Source organism: Magnolia sinica, chromosome 18 (genome assembly GCF_029962835.1).
Source record: "Magnolia sinica isolate HGM2019 chromosome 18, MsV1, whole genome shotgun sequence".
Classification (NCBI taxonomy): domain Eukaryota; kingdom Viridiplantae; phylum Streptophyta; class Magnoliopsida; order Magnoliales; family Magnoliaceae; genus Magnolia; species Magnolia sinica.
The window spans coordinates 64,270,071-64,292,073 of record NC_080590.1 but is presented as its reverse complement, the minus strand read 5'-3'; the positions used below and the strand labels follow the sequence as shown (position 1 = coordinate 64,292,073).

The following is a 22,003-nucleotide window of genomic DNA, read 5'->3' as shown; positions in this document are numbered from 1 at the left end:
GTGAGTACACAGCACTGCCGTTCACACTTCATTTGCAAACGTCCAGCGTCCCCGGACGCTGGACGGTTTGCATACAATTAAGGTGGGTCCCACAGGGATGTGGCCCACTAGATAAATCTGATATTTGTGTTTTCCCATCTCCCTAAGGTGGGACCCACATGGTTTGAATGGTGTAGATCCTACATGTCCATCAAGTGGGTCTCACGAAGGTGGATGTCTTAGATAAAATGCATACATCAAGGGGCTAACAACAAGGGGAAAGAGGGAGAGAAAGAGAGAGATCAAGTGATGGAAGGACCCCAGCACTATGGGCCTTCCTTTGCATGATTTACAACATACATCGAGTGGGTCCCATTACAGATGGGCCCACCGATCAAAATCAACAGTGGAGATCCTTTCTCCACCGAAATGAAAGGTCTATATGACCCTATCCATGCAAGGAAAATAAACATCATGATGGGGTTCATAGAGAATGGCCCTATCATGGAATGATCATGAGAATCAAGATGGGTCATCGGCCACATCTAGGGTCCAAAGTGAGATCCATACCATCAATCGGTAGGCCTCACTTGGTCCATCATAAAAATATGAAAAATTAGCCTATAGAAGCACCCACTGTTCGATCTTCTTGGTCTATTGGAAAGCCGATCTCCTTGTGTCTCACTTTGATAGTGGAAGATGAGAAATGAATGGCTAGGATGAAGGATCCTGGGGTGGAAAGTGGGCCACACAACACTCTTTTTCTCTCTTAGAAAGGCTTGGACGTCCACTCTTTTGCTCTCTTTGTTGCTTGGAATTTTGTGTTGAGAAATGAGAGAGAGAGGGTTGTAAGGAGAGAGAGTGATAGGTGATGGATGTGAGGTGAGTGATGGGTGAGGTGAGAGGTTGGTTGACTTGGTGGTTGCTTGACTTGTGGAGAAAGGAAGTATGGGTGCTCTTATACTTGACATGAGGTGATTGATTGATTGATTGATTGATTGATGTGGCACGATGTAGAGATTCTCTTGGGATTGCAAATGCGCGGTGTTTTCTTCGAAATAAACGCCGGCCCACATCTCCCTGTCAGGATATCGGATCGCTGCGTGAGACGCGGCATCGGAACCACAGTGACTGCGTGGTCGCAATGGTACAAGTCTCGGATTAAGCCAATTCAAATCTACAGGATACGACTTAGGGTTGCGCGCAAACACTGATTATAGGTCACGGATTGCCGGACTTCAACGGGAAGGATCGCAAGAGTCGATGGAACAGTACGGACTAGGATACGGGTCTTACACAAACGATATATCCCGTGCAATAACCGATATGTATCTGTATCCCAAGGGTGCGATACCGATATTTCGAACACTGGATGAGTCAATACCTCATATATGATGAAGACGTGAAATATGCCTAGTAAAGTCTACTTTATGGTGTGGATTATAGGATTGTGCAAGAACCTATTATTTACAAATTATTTTAATTCTATCCAATTATTACAACGTGTAAGTAGCCAGTTCTATAAATGACTCTTTCTATCCTTAGCTATCATCTTGTGTACAGGAGAATGGGATTGAGTGTCACTACTTTAATATATGATCACGAAGATCCTAGATTTGCCAGACTCGGTTTTGTTAAGAAAATGGTTGAATCGATTCTAAATTACACATGTGCACGAGGAAGGTCATGTGACAATCACACCAAGTTTCTAGAACTATTAATAAGCTCTTAAAGATTTATCCACTAGCAATATCGAGTATTTGATAGATTTTTGCTAAAAAAATTCTTTCAAAAAGTATATGTATTATATTATTACTTTAAAAAGGACTTAAACTAATTTTTGTGATAAAAGAGTTTTCTATGGAAATCAATTATTGTCGCAAATACGGTTCTTGTCTCTCGGGCTAGTGGATCAACACTTCTTCCCTTTATCGTGCTTCCCATGTTTGGAAGGTGATAAGTGTCACCCCTAAAGTTTTTGTTGGAGTGAGTTTAGTTGTTAGAGATGGGCATTGAATTAGATTTTGAGAAGATGCTTGGTGCAGAGAGTCCCCCCTTTGCTTAGAGTTTCAAAGTCTAGGTTCGCTTTGCCCCATCTCTGATATCTCAGTTACCAGCAGGGTGTCCCAAATCGGTTACGTATCGGCCATAACGGCCGATATGTAACAGTAACAGTGGGACCTGTTACGTGTATGGGGCCATATCGGCCGATGTCCCGATTTTGTACCCGTAATGGCCGTTACGGGCGCAACGGCTGTTACGAGCCTGGAAAAAAAAAACTTACCTTTTTCCTTTCTTTTCTTCTTCTTCTTCTCTTTCTTCTTCTTCTTCTTCTTCTTCTTCTCAGACAGTTGTGGCCCTGCTGCGGCTGCGGCTGCAGCCTTCGTCATCGTCATCTTCTTCTTCTTCTTCTTCTTCTTCTTCTTCTCTCTCTCTCTCTCTCTCTCTGTTCTTTCCCTCTTTCCCTCTTTTTTCTTCTCTCTTCTTTCCCTCTTTTTTCTTTTCGGTTTCCCTCTCTCTCGTTTTTTTTCCAGGTTTACCACACCAGCTTAGCTGTTGTAGGTACGTGTCACGCTAAGACAAGTGTTGACGCTCCTCGAGCTCCGAGTTGTACGAACGGTTCAAAGGAGATCAAAGTTATATGGGCTCCACAGTGATGTATTAATTATATCTACACTGTTCATCTATTTTTAAATATCATTTTAGAGCATTACCCAAAAAATGAATCGTATCCAAAGATCGTCTGGACCACACCAAAAATAGCAGCGGAGATGATGATTTCCACCGTTAAAGAATTCGTAGGCCCACATTAACATTTATTTTCCATCCAATCTATTCATAAGGTCAAAAAGACCTGAATGAAGAGGAAAAACAAATTTCATATTGATCCAAAAGTTCTGTGATCCCAAAAAGGGTTTCAATGGTAGACATTCAATCCCCCACTGCTTTTTGCAGTGTGGTCCACGTGATAATTAGATCTGTATTATTTTTGATGTCAAGCCTTGAGACGAGCTCGTCAAATGAATGGACGGTTTAGATATAACACATACCTCATGATCAAACCCACAGGACCCACTTGCGTGAAATGAATGGACTGCGTACGAGTTATGCAGCACGCTGCACATTTTATTAAATTGTGCACGTGCCACATGGGCCCCACCATGATGTATATATTTTATCCATACCGTCCATCCATTTTGCCACATCATTTTAGGTTATGATTCAAAAAATTAGTAAGATCCAAACTCAGGTGGACCACAGCATAGGAAACAGTGGTTATAGAATGCTCACCATTAAAATTTTCTTAGGGTCCACTATAATGTTTATTTTCCATCTAACCTGTTAATAGGGTCACACTGACGTGGATGAAGGGAAAACACACATGTCAGCTTGATCTAAAACTTTTGTAGCCCCAATAAATTTTTAATGATAGTCGTTTAATTATTGTTGTTTCTTATGGTACGGTCCACCTGAGCTTTGGATCTGCCTCATTTTTGGGCTCATGCACTAAAATTATTTGGCAAAATGGATGGACGGTGTGGATATAACACATTCATCACGAGTGGGGTCCAAAAAACTTTGACACTCGTGTGCTACACTTCACAATCCGAGTCCTATCTAATTCGGGCTCTTAAAAAATTATACACTAGACATGTATTAACTTAAAATTTACCAATTAAATTATGGACTGTAATTGCTAACTCAAAATGCCAAAATCAAATTGTTTGAATAGTTTTAATTGTTAATTTGTGGATGCTTATTTTTTAAAACAGGGCCTTTTGATTTTTTTTTTCATGATTCACTATCCAATAAATGTCCACCAATTCACAAGTGGAATAATGCTAATAAATTGCATGAATTTGAGGCTGATTTGGGGCATGAATTGGTCCTCCAAGTCAGCCCCAAATTGGCAATGCGATCTACTTGAATTTAATTTCATTTTTTTAAAGAACTATTGGCAGAAAGATATTAAATTGTTAAGTATATAAATTAGATATTTAGAAAATTAAATGTATAAATTTTGTAGTCAAATTTAAGTTGTCTTGTTCAAAAATTAATCAGACAGTCCAATACAACTTCTCACCTAAGAGTGGACCGTTACACCACCATAAACATGTTCTAATTTATAAATGAATGCATATTTGGAATGCTTAGAATATTCTGGATTTAATTCATATTTTTTCATATTTTTTAGCAAAAATAAATAAATAAATTTGCGCCGTTGCAGGCCGTTACGCCCCTCTATCGCCGTTATGCCCCCGTATCCGTATCGATTTTGGAGGGCACCGTTACGCCGACTGATACCGATACGGGATACTTTGGTTACCAGTTGCTTTTCATCTTTGGATGAAAGGGGTGTGCAGGTCCCCCTTTTGTGGTCACAATCTGACTAACGAGAAGATCAAGACGTGGTTCGTCTTTTGGGCCGTCTACCGGGTCTCCAACCTTCTCCATGCGTTTTAGACTCAATGTTATACAGTCTCAATAAATCTGTAAATTTCTCTGTGATGTCTCCCTATCTTCTAATTTCCAACTCTGTCTCAATTGTAGGTTACTCACGACTCACACCAGGCTTGTTTGGACTTGTGGCGCTCCTCTGAAAGTTTCTCCCTTTGCATGGCTTGCCAGCAAGAACAAGATTTTGTCAGTTGATAATCTTTTCAAAAGGTCTCTAGCTCTTCTTAATGCGTACTTCCTTTACCTTAGAGATGTGGAATCAGTTGACCACTTATTTATTCATTACTGCTTTGCCTCCAAAATATGGAGCAGTATTTTGCTTTGTTTCAATGTTGCTTGGGTGATGCCTACCTCCATTAAAGGTTTGTTTTGTTCCTGGCTTTGGGGAGCTCAAGGTAGAAAGAGAAGCTTGAGATGGAGGATAGCTATGCTTGTGGTCCTTTGGTTTATTTGGGCCAAGAGGAATAACCGTTGTTTTGGAAATCAGAGATCCTCTTCTTTTAGTGTTGCTAGCAAGGTTAAGCTTTATATTAGGGATTGGTTGCCTGATTAATCCAATCCTTTCTCCCTTCCTGGGTTGGGGTTCCCTTTTAGTCTAAGGGTTTGGGCTTTGTTGTGCTTTCCATTGCATTTGGGGTTTAGGCTTTTCTTAAATTGGGGTCGGGTTTGTTCTCCTTTTTTCCTTTTGTTCTTTGTTGTTGTTGTCTCTAGATAACTCGATAAGTTGGATAATGTGCATATGTCGGCCAAGTATTCCAGATCGAAAGTCAACTCCATTCAGTGTGGTCATGCGAACTAAGATAAATATTGTGAAGCTTGGGTTATTAAGTAGTAGTTATGTGGTCACTCAGTACTCAAACCCCTTTGAGAAAATGGTATTCTAGATGGCCCCATGCCTCTGATTCTTATGGTCATGTTTTTTTGTTTTTTGGTTATGAAACGAGCTAGATGGACAACCTATATTGTGCCCATCCTACAACTCAACTGAGTGAGAGATGTTGGATATAGGCACATGGGTCCCACTTGTTTTCCCTCTGTTTTCTCTTGAAATTTAACAAAATTGAATTTCAAATTCATTGAGTGTAGGATTGGGATGAGAGAGAGATATTGAATGCGATGGGAATAACCGTTGCCTCATCCAAACTCCTCCCATATCTCCCAATCCCTGCCTTTATAAAATGAAAGGATCCCTCATTCAAAGCATCCCAAAAGAGAGAGAGTTTCGAGAGAGAAAATGTGGAGGAGAAAATATATCTATTGTCTATAGGGACTGCTTCTAGACAATCTAAACGATTAATCGTAATCCGAGGGCCATCTTAACCGCAGAATTGGAGGGGTGGTCAGATCCTCTCTGCTCCTGTAGTGGTTAGGCAGACTACTAAACGTAGACTATACATCTTCTGCTTTGTGCGAAGGTCTTAAGATCATGTAGATATTGTCAATCCTGCAGGCCCACCCATCTGGGCCGTTCAACATTTTTGAGCATCTAGATTAGTGGCATGTGAAATTTAATTGATGTATTTAGTTTAATAGTTTTTCTAGTTGCACTATGTGGCCTAGTAACTCTTAATAAAATTTTGGGATTCATGGTCAATGTTGGGAATGTGGGTCAGATTGAGACGTTCTCTATGTGGGCCTCATTGGGAGATATCCTAACCATAAATCCACTCTTCAGGTGGCCCGTATGTGTGCAAGCAATGGATGGTACCAACAGTCCACATTCAACATACTCAGGGTGCCAGGGACCATGGCTTCTAGATGTTAGGGCCGGCACGATTAAGGATTTTGCACATGCGTGTCATGTTACCGCGTGTGCCCATGAGCCCTGATAAGAGTCTCATCAGCAGGGCTCCTGCCTCCAGCGTTTAGACATGGCAAAGCATGCCTGTTCATGTGCAGTTGTGAAAATTCAGATATTGGATGAGTGATACTACTTGGGAGTAATTACTTGTGAATGCTGTTTAATGAGTGCTAGAGAGCTAGCTAAGTTGAATCCAGACCACTTCATCGATAGTTGGACAGATGGGTAGATTTAATGGGTTAATTTCTTAGTTGCAAGATCCTTCTAATTAGGTGCCACTTCCACTTCGAATCGCTTTGGATTCTCACTCCCACTCCTGCTTCCTACCCGTTTATCCTTGTTTACATTTTGAAATAGACGCTGCCTCTCCTCCGCACTCGAATCTGTTGCCGCTTCACTTCCGCTATGTGCAACTGTAGTTAATTTTGATTTTATTGAAACTCTAAAGAGTGAAGAACTCGATCAAGGTTGAAAAACTTAGATTCTATGATGGGTTTACTCAGGATGCGTGCTAGTCAACATCATCTCTATTGATGCGTGGCACACATTTAGGGCAGTGAGGAACCTTGCGGTGGTCAACCAATGGGAGGACTATAAATAAAAGGTTAAGGTGATCTGGCTTTCTTTGCCACAACATTAGTGGTCTCAAAATGTACTGCTAGAGAAGTTGAAAATAAAGCAATGCCTGAAATTCAATGGGTGAATGTTGGCAAAGCTACCATGATGTTGTGAGTAGGATTATCACATCATGGCAGTTTTTGGACTCTAATTTGTTTGCGTGGTTTTGGGTCCACTTCATTTTGGGTCTTCATAGACTCCGGGCCTAGTCACACACACACGCACGCACGCACAAAGGTAACTTTATTTAGCCACCACTTGCATTAGGCAATTCATTACGAAGGTGAATAGGTTATGGTGCATTCTGTATTTGCAGGTTATCATAGAAGCAAGACATTTACCCTCTTTTGCTGTTTTATATGAAATTTAGAAGTGATTATGCCTTTATTGCTTTCTGTAAGAACTAAATCAGAAGGATATTTAACAAAATTTCAGTTTTATTATAGAGAAATCACATCCAAGAGGTTGGATGATAAGTTGCCATCCACCCAGCAGATGACTTCCAACATATCATGTGTATGCAACATCCACACTGTCCAATAGATTGGCCCACAGTTGCACAATCCCTCTGTCAAAGTGCTGCTCCTGCTCCTGCTTCCTAGGTATCTCATAATTGCTAACATTTTTAACAGATGGTTCCGAATCTGTTGTCGCTTCACTTCGCACTTCTCGCAAATATAGGTTGGCCCCACGATGAGGATCACCTAGCGCAAAATTCAGCCCCATCCACTCATCAGGTGGGCCACACCACGGAAAATAATGTATGGCCACTAATAAATAACAAACTACAAGTGTGCACTGCCTGAGAGTAGATGGCGCTGATCTTTACATAAGGTGATCCTCATGGTGCCAGCCTGTTGGACGGGTTGGATGTCACAAGAACATGATGGAAGTTATTTGCTGATGGCAACTTATTATTGGATCTGAGCATTGTTATATTTTGTTTGAAAATAACTATTAAAATTTTGATTTACATTTGAAAATTTGTGCGTTTTTGGATTGTGGGTTTTGTCCCACATCAGATTTGACAAAGTAAATCCTCTTGTATATAAGATAGGCTTTTTGCCTTGGGGCTTGAGCCCCATTCAAGGGGCATGTGAATTTGGTCTTGTGGGGGGCTATGCCAATAGCTCTAATCTATGCCACTGACCACACACGTGCACGCGGGCCGAGCCGAGTCCGAGTCCGCCTTTTCGTTTTAAACCAGAGAGGTGTGTCTTTTCCGGTTGGTTGCATCTGTTGGGTTTAAACTCAACGGACCTAACCCTTTGTAAATGGTGCTTATGCACCACTTCGGAGTCTATATAAAGACTTCCGATTTATATTTGCATATACAAAAATTCTTTTTCTCATATAAAACTCTCTTTGATATTCCGTTTTTAAGAATTTTGATTGCTGAGTCAACTCAGCACTTTCAAGTTAAACTGCAAATGGTTCGAGCCCACGTACAGTAAGTGCAACGCTGGGACCAGGTCATAGTCGTTGTATCCTGGAAGTCAATTGCTTTAGAAACCTGTTGCACTTGGAACGTTGTCCAAGGAGAGTAAATTCGATTTCAAGCTGAGTGACTCAGTCACGCCTTGACTCAATTCAATTAGTCCTTTATCTCAAATTTTATATTCTTTTTCTGTTCTCGATTTTAATAGTCTATTTAAATTTAACCAAATATTCCAGCAAGCATTTCTCTTTATTATGAAGCCGTGCATTGGTTTGATGGATTCTTGCACTTCTCTTTCAAGTTCAAATACTTAAGTTTGTCTCAAGCTTTGCAAATTCACTAGGAATTCATGGATTGCCTTTTCTTCATGTTCAATTGACAGAGGAGAATGTACCTGGTGCAAGTTATCAAGCATTCTATAACTAGACATTTGGCATATGCATATGAGATCCAGGCTATTTATCTGTTAGGCCCTACAGTATATGGTGTGCCCCAAAATTTGCATCGGTTGGATGATCCGAGCTGCTGATTGACATTTGTCGTTTGAAAGTTCAACAAATAACCAGAACTCAATGAACAAGCATACTCCTAACTAGCAGTAGCCAGCTAGTCTCATGGAACCAGTGTGATTTATAGGGAATTGAATGGATGAAAGGCCTAGATCTCATACACGTAGGCAAGCTGTTTGGTTTTCCTTCTCCCTCTTAGTTAGATCAATAAAAAAGAAAACGGACAAATTCATTCTGTGGATATCAAGCACTTCATTATTAAGATATTTACGCCTTGAGGTTTTTGTAACCCAATACAAATTTAGGTCAGACTGGGCTCTATTTCATAATCTGACTGACCCTGTTAGGCATACTCAACCTGACCCAAGTTGACCCAGCTCCAATCTAGAAGAGTTTTTGGCCATCCGCAGTGGGGATTTTCATGTGAATCATCAAGGTCAAGTTTCATCACCCAAAATCCAAAAATCTGGGTTGGGTTGGGTCAAGTTCAGTTTGGAAATATGAAAATGATTCAGGCTCAGGTTGACAATTGGGTCGGGTAATGTTCATGTTACCATGTAGTTTTTCTGGTTGAATTTGGGTTGGGTTCAAGTCAACATGTGTTTTTCAGGTTGGGTTGAGTACTCAAGTTAGCGTAAGGTTGACACTTTTCATTAAATACAACTTTCTTTTCTAATTTGGTAGAGCTACTGTACAATGTTGTGCTATTCTATGGGTGCACATGTCAGAAGGGTGGGATGGGCTAATAATAGTGGCTCTCTCAGATAATTTGAATAACAAATGATCATCGTCTTGGGAACTCATTTTTAATTGTCTGATTTTATTTTATTTTTAACAGTTGTTTGATAGAATAGTTATTATTCATCAAAAGATAAAATTTGAGTAATGAAAGTCATGAAACACCACGAAGGATAAGAGGAAAAATAATAAAGAGCAGATTGAGATAACTTTGTCATGCACAATGAAGATTAGAGATGACTCCGTTAACGAGGGGAAGATTGATTAGGGTTGAAGGACCTGAAAAGAAGATGAGGGGAAGATCTAAAAAGAGTTGGATTGAGGTGGTGAAAAGGGGACGCTTTCTCTCTCACTGAGGATGGACCATATATAGGATGAATCACCAAAACATGAATCGTCAACCCCAAATAGTTGGGACAAAGATATGATGATGATCACACTGGAAGGGGAATGCTTATTGTTAGCCTTCTTATGTTGCATACTTATTCATTTCATTGATGTATGTTTTGTTTTTTTATCCCTAGGGGCTTCCAAAGAGGTCGAATCTCATGGAAACGAAGAGGAAATCGTCAAAAGCAAGTGATAATGCCAGCTTGCTGACACAACCTCACGGTAGTCAGCCATCGTTGTTGCAGTCGGTTGAGCTACGATGCCACATTTGCCAAGTGCACTGCATGTCTGCATTCAACCTCCAAGAACACTTTCAAGGAAAGAAACATCAAGAGAAGTGCAGACAGTATGATCAACAGTGACCACCATACGAACAACTGGTCGCTTTACGTTGCAATGTCTGCCACATGACCTGTTCAAGCACAGACGATCTCCACAAACACTTTCAAGGCAAAAAACATTTGGAGATGTGTGAAGAGTACGACCGGAAACAACCACCAAATCGACAATTGGCCAACCTTCACTGTGATATATGCGACGTGAGTTGCCCAAGCGATTTTCACCTCTACCAACATCAGCACGGATCAAAACACATGTCCAAGTGCAGGGACTTGTGCTCTGGGGAAGAAAACAAGATCATGTGGTGTGCTGTGTGTCGTATCTCATGTCCAAACATGACATCTTTGATGCAACATAGGTGGGGAAAGAGGCATATCACACAGCTCTATGCAGGTAGAGGTAGTGAGGTTGCAACATATGATGGTGAAAAAGAAGAAATAGAGGAAGGTAAGCCTAAGAGGTTTAAAGAATGGGTGTTGTTGATGCAAAAATTTGATCGTCCCTCGGTCTTCCTTCGATTATCTGCACAGGAAGAAGACAAAGGAGACCTTGGCTAGAGCAAGGGACCCTCCGATGCCAAAGTCAGGCTAGGAATCTGGGTCTTTTAGTATTGAAGGGGTTTTGGAGAGAGTGTTTTGCGTACCTTTCATCCTTGGAGTCTCTCCTATTTATAAGAGGAAGAAGACCCCGCCGTATGGGGATTCTTTCCCGATATTTTGAAGATTTGATTTAGGTGGTATTTTGTTTATGGATACTTCCCGATCCCGAGATTTTTGGGATCGAGAATCCTTCTACAAAATTCTCAGGACGGTGTTTAAGATTACACCGTCTCTCCTTTGCTTGACTCGGCCTCAATAGATCCGTAATCTCGGCTGGCTCACATAAGAGACTTTTTGCCTACTATCGGACGAAACTAGTTCGGTTCAGGGCCGATGTTTTCCTTCTATCTGATAGCCAATACTACAACCAACCATACATGGGTTGTTTTTATAGTCGGTAAGGCGGCTTTCCGATTTAGGACCTTTAACAGGTCTTTTTAGACATTGCTGCCTCATTAACCGAGTCAGCTTAATGTGTCCTATACCTGCCTAAGGCTCTCAACTCTCAACTTCGATCGGGATTCATTTCCTACAAATCCGAACAAGTCTCTCCTTTGGCTTTATCATGTTTGATCCAAACTATAGGCTCGGATCCTTCGGTCGGTTTTAATAGAGTTGGTCCATTCCAAAACCAAGTCTCTGGACTTGTCATATTTTTTCCCCAACAGGAAGCCCCCTACTCCTTGTGTCAGTTACATCGGCACTAAGGAGTACTGTATTGCAGATCGAGGTTATGATGGGGTATTTATTGCTTCTTGTGTCGTTCTTGACACGCGACGGATCGTTACTGGAGGTCGCACGAGCGGACAGCCGTCGAGTCGTTTCGTCCGCTTATGAGCGCCAGACGCGTGGCGAAGATATTACTTGTGTCAGTCAGCATGCGCCACGCGTTGGGTGGGGAAGTCGAAACAGGCGTCGATTGGACTCTTCCTTAAATGTTGCTGCCACGTGGCTCGGCAATAAAAAGAAGAGCGGGATCGCCTTTCACGATTTCGTCTGCCCAATTCATTTTCCTCTCCCACTCTCCCTCCTCAGCTGCGTTTACGGTTTGCCTTTCTTCCCCGTCTTTGCCTTCTTCCCTCCTCAACTGTGTGCTTATCGTCCTTCTGGTGAGTCTAATCTTTTCCCCCTTTTCTTTTCGACATTTAGTGACTATGCATCCTTCAAATCCCTAGGGGGAGATTTCTAGTGATGAGGGCGAAACAGAACATTTTTGAAATATTTCGGAATCGCCTTCCTTATTGGTGGAGATGGGGATGAGTGCCAATGAGGCTTTCCAGCTCTCCACCAGGATATCTAGTGGGACCCCAGCGGAACGCCCTGCCCCGGAGGACCCCTCTGTTTTGAGACATGGCCCGGGCAGGCCCACCCCCTTTTCTCAGGGGATGACTTAGAAGAAGAGGAGGAAGAATTAGGAACCTCTAAATCGGCTCTTCCTAGGAAACCGATGAGGACCGAGTTTGGGGGAACCACTGAATTGGTCCCCCTACGGAGATCGGCTCGATTCGCTGAGTCGGCGACCGAAGAAGGAAAGGCTGCTGAGAGTGAGGAGGTCGAAGACAAACAAAGGGGGCCAGTTCCCTCAGTTTTGACTGAGATAGACTTACATAGGATCCGAATAGGGTATAGGATCCGAATAGGGTATCATGTCCCTGACTCAGTAATTCTTCAACTTCCACTTCCAAATGAATTGCCCGACCATCCCCCTCCTGGGATGGTCGCAATTTTTCAAGTTGTCATGCAATGTGGCTTGCGTCTTCCCTTACAACCCATTGTTCGGGATTTTCTTTCCCGACTCAGGATAGCTCCCGGACAGATTGTCCCGAATGGGTGGAGGAACTTGTTTGGATGTGCAGTGTTGTGGGCTGAAGCTGAGCAGCCCCCATTGACTGTGGATGAGTTCCTCTATCTATACCAAGTTCAGCCGAATACTTCGCAACCCGGATGATATTTTTTGAGTGCTTGGCGGAACAAGGGTGGTTCTTTGATAATCGACCCTCCTACCTCTAACAAGCACTGGAGAGAGAGGTGGTTCTGGGCATGCGGTCACTGGGAAACTGTCGAGCCTGGGCTGTTCCAATCCCTCGTTCCCCGGGTGTTCTCTAAAGCAGGTGCCTCGGCACGACTTTTTCCTCATCTTGTTCTGTTAACCTCCTCTTGGATCTAACTGAATGTCTTCTACAGATATCTCCAAGAGAAAGTTGAAGCTAGCAGCCAACGCTGTAGCTCGGATCAGAGACTTGTGGAAGTTGAGCCCGAAAGACAGGTCTTGGAAGTCCCTTTTACAGCCGGAGCGTTTTCTTCTCTCGGGCCTAGACTCATCCGTGACAGGTAACTTCGACTCACTCAAGCACATTCTTCTTGAATTTTTCTGATTCTGTGTTTTGTCTAACAAAGAAGTGGCAGAAGCTCGACCCCTCCTGAGACCGTTGAAGCTAAAGGCTCCTCCTCAGTCAGTCCTTATGTCGGAGCCTCGGCCCCCAAAGAAGGCTAAGACCGCTTCCTCGGCTGCGGAGCCTCCTGCTCCCATCGCCGTTACCTCGACCGCCCCGCCCGTCATCAATTCTTTTGACCCTGAAGAGAGGATGGAGGATGTTCCTGTCGAATCCCGAGCGACTCCTGAGCCAACACGGGTCGCTGAAAGAGCCTCGGGGCGGAGAGAGGAGCAGAGATGGGAGAGTTCGAGGGAGGAGTCAGCTTCGCAGGAGCAATCCTCCTTCCGTCAGGTCGTGGCGGATATGGTGCCTTGGCCTATTTCTGCAAGGAGCGAAAGGAAATTCGCTTCCATCTTCGAAGCTCCTGAGAGTTGGATACTCTCCCATGATGCAAAGGTCTTGCTCCAGGTGGGGTTTCAAATTTCGTTCTCTAGCCCTTTGTTTCTTTCAGCTATAATCAGACTTAGTAACAAGTTTTTTTTTTTTTGCAGCTCGCTCCTTGCTTACTGAGAGCAACATAGACCTGACCGAGGCTGAGAAGGCTCAGAAAAATGTGACGAACGTCGAAGTGGCTCAAAGACGGGCAACAGAGGCAGAAGCCCAATTTGAGATCGCCTCCACTAAGGTCGGCCGTTTAACTGGCGAGTTGAGCTTGGCTCAGAAAGCGACTGAAGACGCTAGAACCAAATGTACTCGGATGGCTCAGCTGCTGAAGGGGGCCACGGATGAGAGTCGGCAACTTTGCCTGGCCCGTGATGCCTCTGAGGATAAGCTGACCCGACTGAAAGCCGATACAAAAACGGCACTCGAGGTGGCCAAGAAAGAGGCAGGAGAGAAGGCCGTAAAAGACTTCCTTGAATCTCCGGAGTTCGAGGACGAGAGAGACCGCCTATATGCGAGCAGGTACCAAGCTTGCATCCAAGGGGTGAAGCAATTTTTCTCTGACCTTGACCTCTCCAGTTTTGAGGATGGGCCTCTCGAGGATCCAATAACTGAAGTGGCTGAGCCTGACGATGTTGCAGTTGGTACCGGGGTCGAGCCTGAAGTGGTTTAGGCTCCTGAGGTCGTTTCGAATGACCCTTGAGAGCTCCGAAGCTCGATTTTTGGTACCATCATCAGCTCTGCTAGGAACTCGAATTTTGGTACCATCATCGGCTCTATTTTTGGTACTAACACCAGCTCCGGGCAAGTTCGAGAATAGTGTTAACCGAAGAAGACATTTGCACGTTGTGACCGATCTTTCCTTTGCCCCTTTCTAGTCTAATAATGTATTGCCAAAGCAAGATGTAACTCGATGTAGCACGCTGATAAATGAATATGAACAGTTTCATTTTATTCATTTTTGACTCAGTTTACATGCCTGTTTTTTCCGAGTCTTTTTCATTGCTTTGCCGTGCGGACTTTAGGGGTAATAGGTTTTCAGATGCTCAGCGTTCCATGGGTGAGACAGTAGTCGTCCGGTTAGGTCTTCCAGTTGATATGTCCCTCGTCGAATGGTGGCTGAGACGATATAGGGCCCTTCCCAGTTGGGTCCCAGCGTTCCTGAGCCGACTTCCTTAGTGTTGAGGAACGTCTTTCGGAGAACCATGTCTCCCACTCAAAAACGTCTGACTTTGACTCGGGCGTTGTAGAAACGAGTAACCTGCTGTTGCCGAGCTCTCATAAGTTGTCGAGCTCTTTCTCTTTGTTCATCAACAAGATCAAGTCCGAGTATTAGGAGTTTTTCATTATCCTCTTCGTTAAACAAACTGACTCGGGCTGAAGGCAACCCAATCCCACCGGAGTAACGACTTCCAAGCCATAAGCAAGGGAGAAAGGAGTTTTGCCCATAACAGTTCGTGTTGTAGTTCGATATGCCCACAATATTTTCGGGAGTTCTTCAACCCACGTTCCCTTGGGTCGATCGAGCTTGGTCCGGAGGTGGTGTTTGATGATCTTGTTGATTGCCTGAACTTGCCTGTTCGTCTGAGGATGGTGGGGCGATGAGTACACGTTTCTGATCCCGAGGTTGCCACACATTTCTCGAAAGCTATTGTTGTTGAACTGCTTTCCGTTGTTGGTAACAATGGTCCGGGGTATTCCGAACCGACAGACAATGTTCTTCCACACGAAATCAATGATCTTCTATTTGGTTATTTCTGCTAATGGCTCAGCCTCGGCCCATTTCGTGAAGTAATCTACGGCCACGACAGCGAACTTCGTCTGGCCTCTTCCCACTGGGAGTGGCCCTATGATGTCGATTCCCCATTATGCGAAGGGCCAAGGACCGGTCATAAGTGTCAAGGCTTCTAAGGGTCGTCTCGGGAAAACTGCGAATATCTGACATCTGTCACATTTCTGAACAAGCTTACGAGCGTCGTATTGGATGGTCGGCCAATAGTATCTCTGACGTAATACCTTATGCGCGAGTGACTGTCCTCCTGAATGGTTTCCGCAGATCCCTTCATGGATTTTCGGTAGTACATAGTCCGCTTCGCTGGGGTTCAGACATTGCAGTAGTGGAGTATAATAACCTTTCTTGTATATTGCCCCGTTGAATATGGTATAACGGGAGGCTCGGACTTTTAATTGTCGGCCCTCATCGCGGTCTTCAGGCAACTCACCCTTATTGAGATGTCGGACGATCGGATTAATCCAAGAAGGTTCCGTGTCGATCGTATATACGATCGAACTAACTGGTTCCTTGATACTCGGCTTAGCGACGTACTCGACCGAAACAGACCTGGGTATATCGTCTTCGTCGGCGGAGGCGAGTTTTGCTAACAGGTCGACTTTGGCATTCTCTGTCTAAGGGATCCGAGTAACGATACAATATTGAAAGCCTTTGATCAGTTCTTTCGCTTTCTCCATATACGCTTTTAATTGTTCTTTTCGTGTTTGATATGTACCGGTAACTTGGTTGACGACCAGCTAAGAATCGCTAAAAACATTTAAATGCCTAACACCCAGGCTGGCCGCGAGTCGAAGGCCGAGCAACAATGCTTCATATTCTGTTGTATTATTCGACGCTTGAAATCCGAGTCTTAAGGCATATTGCATGTAAGTCTGATCTGAAATTTTCAGAACTATTCCTGCCCCGCTTGCCTTAAAGTTGGAGGAACCGATGACATACAGTTTCCAGGGTATCGGATCGGCCGATGAGACTGGAGAAGCAGTAGTTAATTCTTCAATGGGCTCGACAGTATGCCCATTCATTGGGTTGGCCTGCAGTGTTACTTCAGCAATGAAGTCGGCCACTGCTTGCCCTTTGATTGTTACTCTCGGCTTATATTGAATGTTGAATTCGCTGAGTTCAATCGCCCATTTCGTGAGTCGAGCAGATGCATCCAGTTTCTGTAGAATTTGACGCAGCGGGAGATCGGTCATTATGACAATGGTATGGACTTGGAAATAAGGTCGAAGTCGGCGCGAGGAGAATACTGAACTAGGGCTACCTTTTCTAAGAGTGGGTATCTCGTCTCCGCCGGTAATAGTGCTTTGCTGACGTAATAAAACGACAGCTGCTTTCTTTCGTGCTCTCGTATCAGGGTCGAGCTAACTGCTGCCTCAGACACCGCCAGGTATAGTAGCAGGGCTTCTCCTGACTCAGGTTTCGATAAGATTGGGGGAGATCCGAGGTATGACTTTAACTGCTGAAACGCTGCTTCGCACTCTTCCGTCCATTTCAACATTTGTCGTGCCTTCAATTGTCTAAAGAACGGGAGACATTTATCCGTGGCTCTGGACAGGAAGCGATTAAGTGTTGCTACTCGTCCAGTCAATCTTTGTATATCTTTAACCGTTTTTGGAGACTTCATGTCAAGCAGGGCTTTTATCTTTTCCGGGTTAGCTTTTATCCCTCGCTGACTAACCAAGAAACTGAGGAACTTTCCCGAGCTTACGTCGAAGGCGCACTTGCTCGGGTTCAGTTTCATCCGGAACTTACGTAAGATGAGGGACATTTCTTCTAGGTCAGCTATGTGGTCGGTCGCACGTACACTTTTGACGAGCATGTCGTCAATGTACACTTCCATCATTTGGCCGATCAGCCAAGCAAAGATTCTGTTCACCAATCTCTGATAAGTCGCACCAGCATTTTTCAAACCGAATGGCATCACACGGTAACAATAAAGGCCTTTGTCAGTGACAAAGGTTATTTTAGATTTATCGGACTGATGCATTACAATTTGATTATACCCTAAATACGCATCCATAAAGCTAAGAAGTTCATGCCCCGCGATACTATCTACCAACTGGTCTATTCTTGGAAGAGGAAAGCTTTCCTTCGGGCAGGCTTTATTTAGGTCGGTATAGTCGATACAGACTCGCCATTTCCCGTTGGCTTTCTTCACCAATACGATATTTGCTACCCATTCCAGATAGTATATCTCTTCTATGAATTTTGCGTTAAAGAGCTTGCCAACCTCTTCCCTTTTGTCAACGTACCTTTCGGGGCCGAGAGATCGTCGCTTCTGTCGGATTGATCGGTAGGTCGGATCGACATTGAGTCAGTGGGTGATCACTGACGCATCGATTCCTTGCATATCTTCATGGCTCCAAGCAAATGCGTCAGCATATCGTCGGAGCAGGGCTACCAAATTATCCCTTAAAGGTGGTCGCAGAGACGAGCCAACCTGCACCGTTTTGGATTCGTCTGCCTCGACTAAGGGCACTGAAACAAGATCTTCAACTGGCTACCCTCGTTCATGTGTTTCGACCCAGGGGTCTAGTGACTCGATAATTGATACTTCTGTTGGAGCTTTCTCTGTGGGTCTCTTTACAGCTGTCATGTAGCAACGCCTCGGGTCCTGTTGATCTCCTTTAACGACTCCTACTCCTGACTCAATCGGGAAGTTCATGGAGAGGTGGTACGTAGATACGATGGCCTGAAGAATACACAGAGAGGGCGAACCGAGTATAGCGTTGTACACAGACGATTGGTCGACTATCAGGAAATCAACCATTGTTGTCACTTGGTGCGGATGATTCCTGGTTGTGAGCGGCAGTGAAATGATCTCCTCGAGGAGTATCTGTTCCCCTGAGAATCCTACCAACGGGGTACGAACCGGTCGTAACATGGATCGTTCAACACCTATCCTGTCGAATGCTTGAGTGAATAATATATCGGCTGATGACCCTGTGTCGATGAGATTGCGGAACACCCTTTGGTTAGCAATGGTCAGAGTAACGACCAATGCATCATCATGTGGATGATAGATCCCTCGGGCATCTTCATCAATGAACGAGATACAGTACTTTTCCTTCTTCCTCTCTTTCGGAGGTTGAGCTATGATCAAAATATCGGATTCAGGTCGGCTGAGTGGATCGTAGCTCGGTGTGTCGAGGCTTATCCAAGAAGGCCGGCTCAAAAAACATGTCGAGGCTTATACAAGTGTTCATGTTCTCTCAACATATTTTTTGAGCCGGCCTTCTTAGATAAGCCTTTCGATCTCTTCCTTCAAATGATAGCAATCACTTGTATTATGATCGTGATCGCGATGATAGTGACAGTACTTGTCCTTATTCCGTCAGTTTGGATTACTCCGAAGCTTATTTTTCCAACTCACGAATCCTTCACTTTTGATTTCCATCAGCACCTGTTCCCGAGGTTTGTTAAGCGGGGTGTATGTAAAGAACATTCGGTCGGGTCGCTTGCCTGACTTGCGTTCGTCGCGTGCTCGGTCGTCCTTGCGCTTCTTCCCTCCGGCCGAGTCAACCTCACTTTTGGCCGACCCTTTGGCCGTGGTTTTTTCATTCTGGACGGCCTCACGCAAGTTCCGCGTTTCCTCAGTGTCTGCGTATTTATCTGACCGAGTCATGAACTCCGCCAAAGTTTCGGGTGGATTCTTGTCTAAGGACGCCAAAAATGGCTTGTCCCTTACGCCTTGCATGATGGAGTTGAGTGCTGTCTCTTCTAAATGTTTCCGAACTTGGAGTGATTCAAAGTTGAATCGTTTAATATAGTCTTTCAGCAATTCTCCCTCCTTCTGGACTATATTGTTCAGGTGCGCTGGAGGTTTCAGCTTCTTCTTCCCGCTATTAAAATTAGTCAGGAAGGCGTCGCTAAGTTCAGTGAAGGTTCAGATGGACTTTGGTTTCAGCTATTTGAACCAAAGTTAGGCTATGTCAGCTAGGGTTAGGGAGAAGGCTGGGCACATCACGGCGTCTGAGGAATCATGTAGTTTCATATACGTTAGGAAGCATTCGATGTGCTCGGTTGGGTCGGATTTACCCGTGAAAGGTGCAATTTGTGGAAGACGGAAACGTTCTAGTAATCGGGCCTGCATTACTTTCTCCACAAACGGGGATACTTTTGTTTCGAGCCGATTCTGGCGCAAATAACGACCCTGCTTCACGTCTTCGATCTCCTCCCGCACCTCCCTCCTGAAATCTTGGAGGTCGGCTTCCCAAGGTTCGTTACTTTCGGCCATTCCCTCAACTGGAGGCCGACTTCACCTTCGCCGATCAATTTCATGTCGGATGTCAGTGGGGGGCAGAACGGCAGTAGCGGAATGAGCGGGGGTAGGCTCGGACGGACCTTGGCGTTGACTTCTCTGAGGGATTGGCAATTGCGGAGCATCAGGCTCGAGATCAGTAACTTGCTGTGGGGCGTTAGCCGTTTGAACACCTGGCAGAACTTGCTGCTGGTGTATTTGTTCCAACAGCTACTTCATGATGTCGATGTTGGATCTGAGTTCCTGTACCTCTTTATCCAGTCGCTCATTACCTCAGTTTCGCTGAGTGTTCCTCGTCCCAGCAGAGGTCGCTGGTCGAGCAGCGGAATTCTGGCCTTGAGTCCCTCGAACAGCGTTTGCATCCGATGGCTCAACGGCGGCAGCCTCATTCGGATCTTCTGGGACCGTCTTTCTAGTAACCACCATTAAAGTACATTTTTCAACCTCTGGATAGAGCATAGGAAACAACTTTTTGTATCGATTCCCACAAACGGCGCCAAACTGTTGATGCAAAAATCTGATTGTCCCTCGGTCTTCCTTCGATTACCTGCACAGGAAGAAGACAAAGGAGACCTTGGCTAGAGCAGGGGACCCTCCGATGCCAAAGTCAGGCTAAGAATCTGGGTCTTTTAGTATTGAGGGGGTTTTGGAGAGAGTGTTTTGCGTACCTTTCATCCTTGGAGTCTCTCTTATTTATAAGAGGAAGAGGACCCCGCCGTATGAGGATCCTTTCCTGATATTTTGGAGATTTGACTTAGGTGGTATTTTGTTTATGGATACTTCCCAATCCCGAGATTTTCAAGATCGGGGATCCTTCTACAAAATTCTCGGGATGGTGTTTAAGATTACACCGTCTCTCCTTTGCTTGACTCGGCCTCAATAGATCCGTAATCTCGGCTAGCTCACATAGGAGACTTTTTGCCTACTATCGGACGAAACTAGATCGATTTAGAGCCGATGTTTTCCTTCTATCTGATAGCCGATACTACAACGAACCATACATGGGTTGTTTTTATAGTCGGTCAGGTGGCTTTCCGATTTAGGACCTTTAACAGGTCTTTTTAGACGTTGCTGCCTTATTAATCGAGTCAGTTTGATGCGTCTTATATCTGCCTAAGGCTCTCGACTCTCAACTTCGGTCGGGATTCATTTACTACCGATCCGAACAAGTCTCTCATTTGGCTTTATCATGTTTGATCCAAACTATAGGCTCGGATCCTTCGGTCAGTTTTAATAGAGTTGGTCCATTCCATAACCGAGTATCCGGACTTGTCATATTTTTTTCCCAACAGGTGTCAAAGTGAAAAATGAGTTCAAAGCAAAGGTAAGAAACGAGTAATAATGACCTTAAAATGTTCACTTACATTCAAATGCATATGATGCTCTTGCGCATTCAAAATTCTGGCCATCAATGCACATTGCACGGTTGGGATGATGGCGCTAAACTTAAGTTGTAACTGGTTGCTAGAGGTGGAAACCACTTGAGAGAAGTCTACAGCCCATATACGTATTAAAAAAATGAGAGGTCTTTTGAGGTGGAAACCAGTGGAGTGGTCCACGGCCCATGCTACCCCAAAAAAAAAAAAAACCACTCCCTCTCCCTCGTATCCAAAGAAGAATTGTGTTTTTTTTTTAGATGCTATTGGTAAAAGACTCATTTGGAGCTTTTGAACTGTGGAGCCATGAAATCAATCAAGATGGAAAATCCTTACAAAAATATTTGAGAATCTTGAGTTTTAGTGATCACTCCTGCCCATTTTTTGTAGCACCCGTCCAGCGATATGTTGTGCCCACCATCGGAAATTATAAATAAATTATAATTTAAAAAAAATCTTAAAAATTGTTGTGATCATCATCTTCATTTCAGCTAATAGATCATCATCCCACCAATGGTTAGCCAACGGGATCCTGCACTGCTAGAGATGCACTCAAATGCTTTGTGGACAAGAGTCAAGCAGCAGTTGGTAGACTGATATATTGAAACACTAGCTATATAAAAGTCGTTGATGCACACTAACTGTGAGAATTGCTTGACGCTCAACAAGCAATAAGCTTGTGTTGAAGCTCAACAATTAATGAGAAATCATTCATAATCAACAAAGATTGCCTAAGATCACCCCATATATATTCACATTGTTGAAGGGATGAATGTGTATGAAGATGAACTCGAAAATTGAAAAGTAAAATTTTATGGGTAGGTGATAAAAGGTTAAGATCATAAAACTTCCAGAAGGTAGTAATGAAAAGCTGAACGTTCAGATCAGC

The 22,003-nt window shown here is 44.0% G+C and overlaps 1 protein-coding gene across 1 annotated transcript in view; it reads left to right on the top strand.

The window, feature by feature from the left end:
* The window catches only part of LOC131232421 (uncharacterized), a 65,935-nt gene extending 44,451 nt beyond the window's left edge, over nucleotides 1-21,484 (top strand). The window contains exons 2-3 of the mRNA XM_058228641.1: nucleotides 10,066-10,743; nucleotides 21,031-21,484. Coding sequence (XP_058084624.1) covers nucleotides 10,066-10,293 — 228 coding nt within the window. The 3' untranslated portion in view covers nucleotides 10,294-10,743; nucleotides 21,031-21,484. The remainder of the gene's footprint in view (nucleotides 1-10,065; nucleotides 10,744-21,030) is intronic.
* Nucleotides 21,485-22,003: the final 519 nt, after the last annotated feature.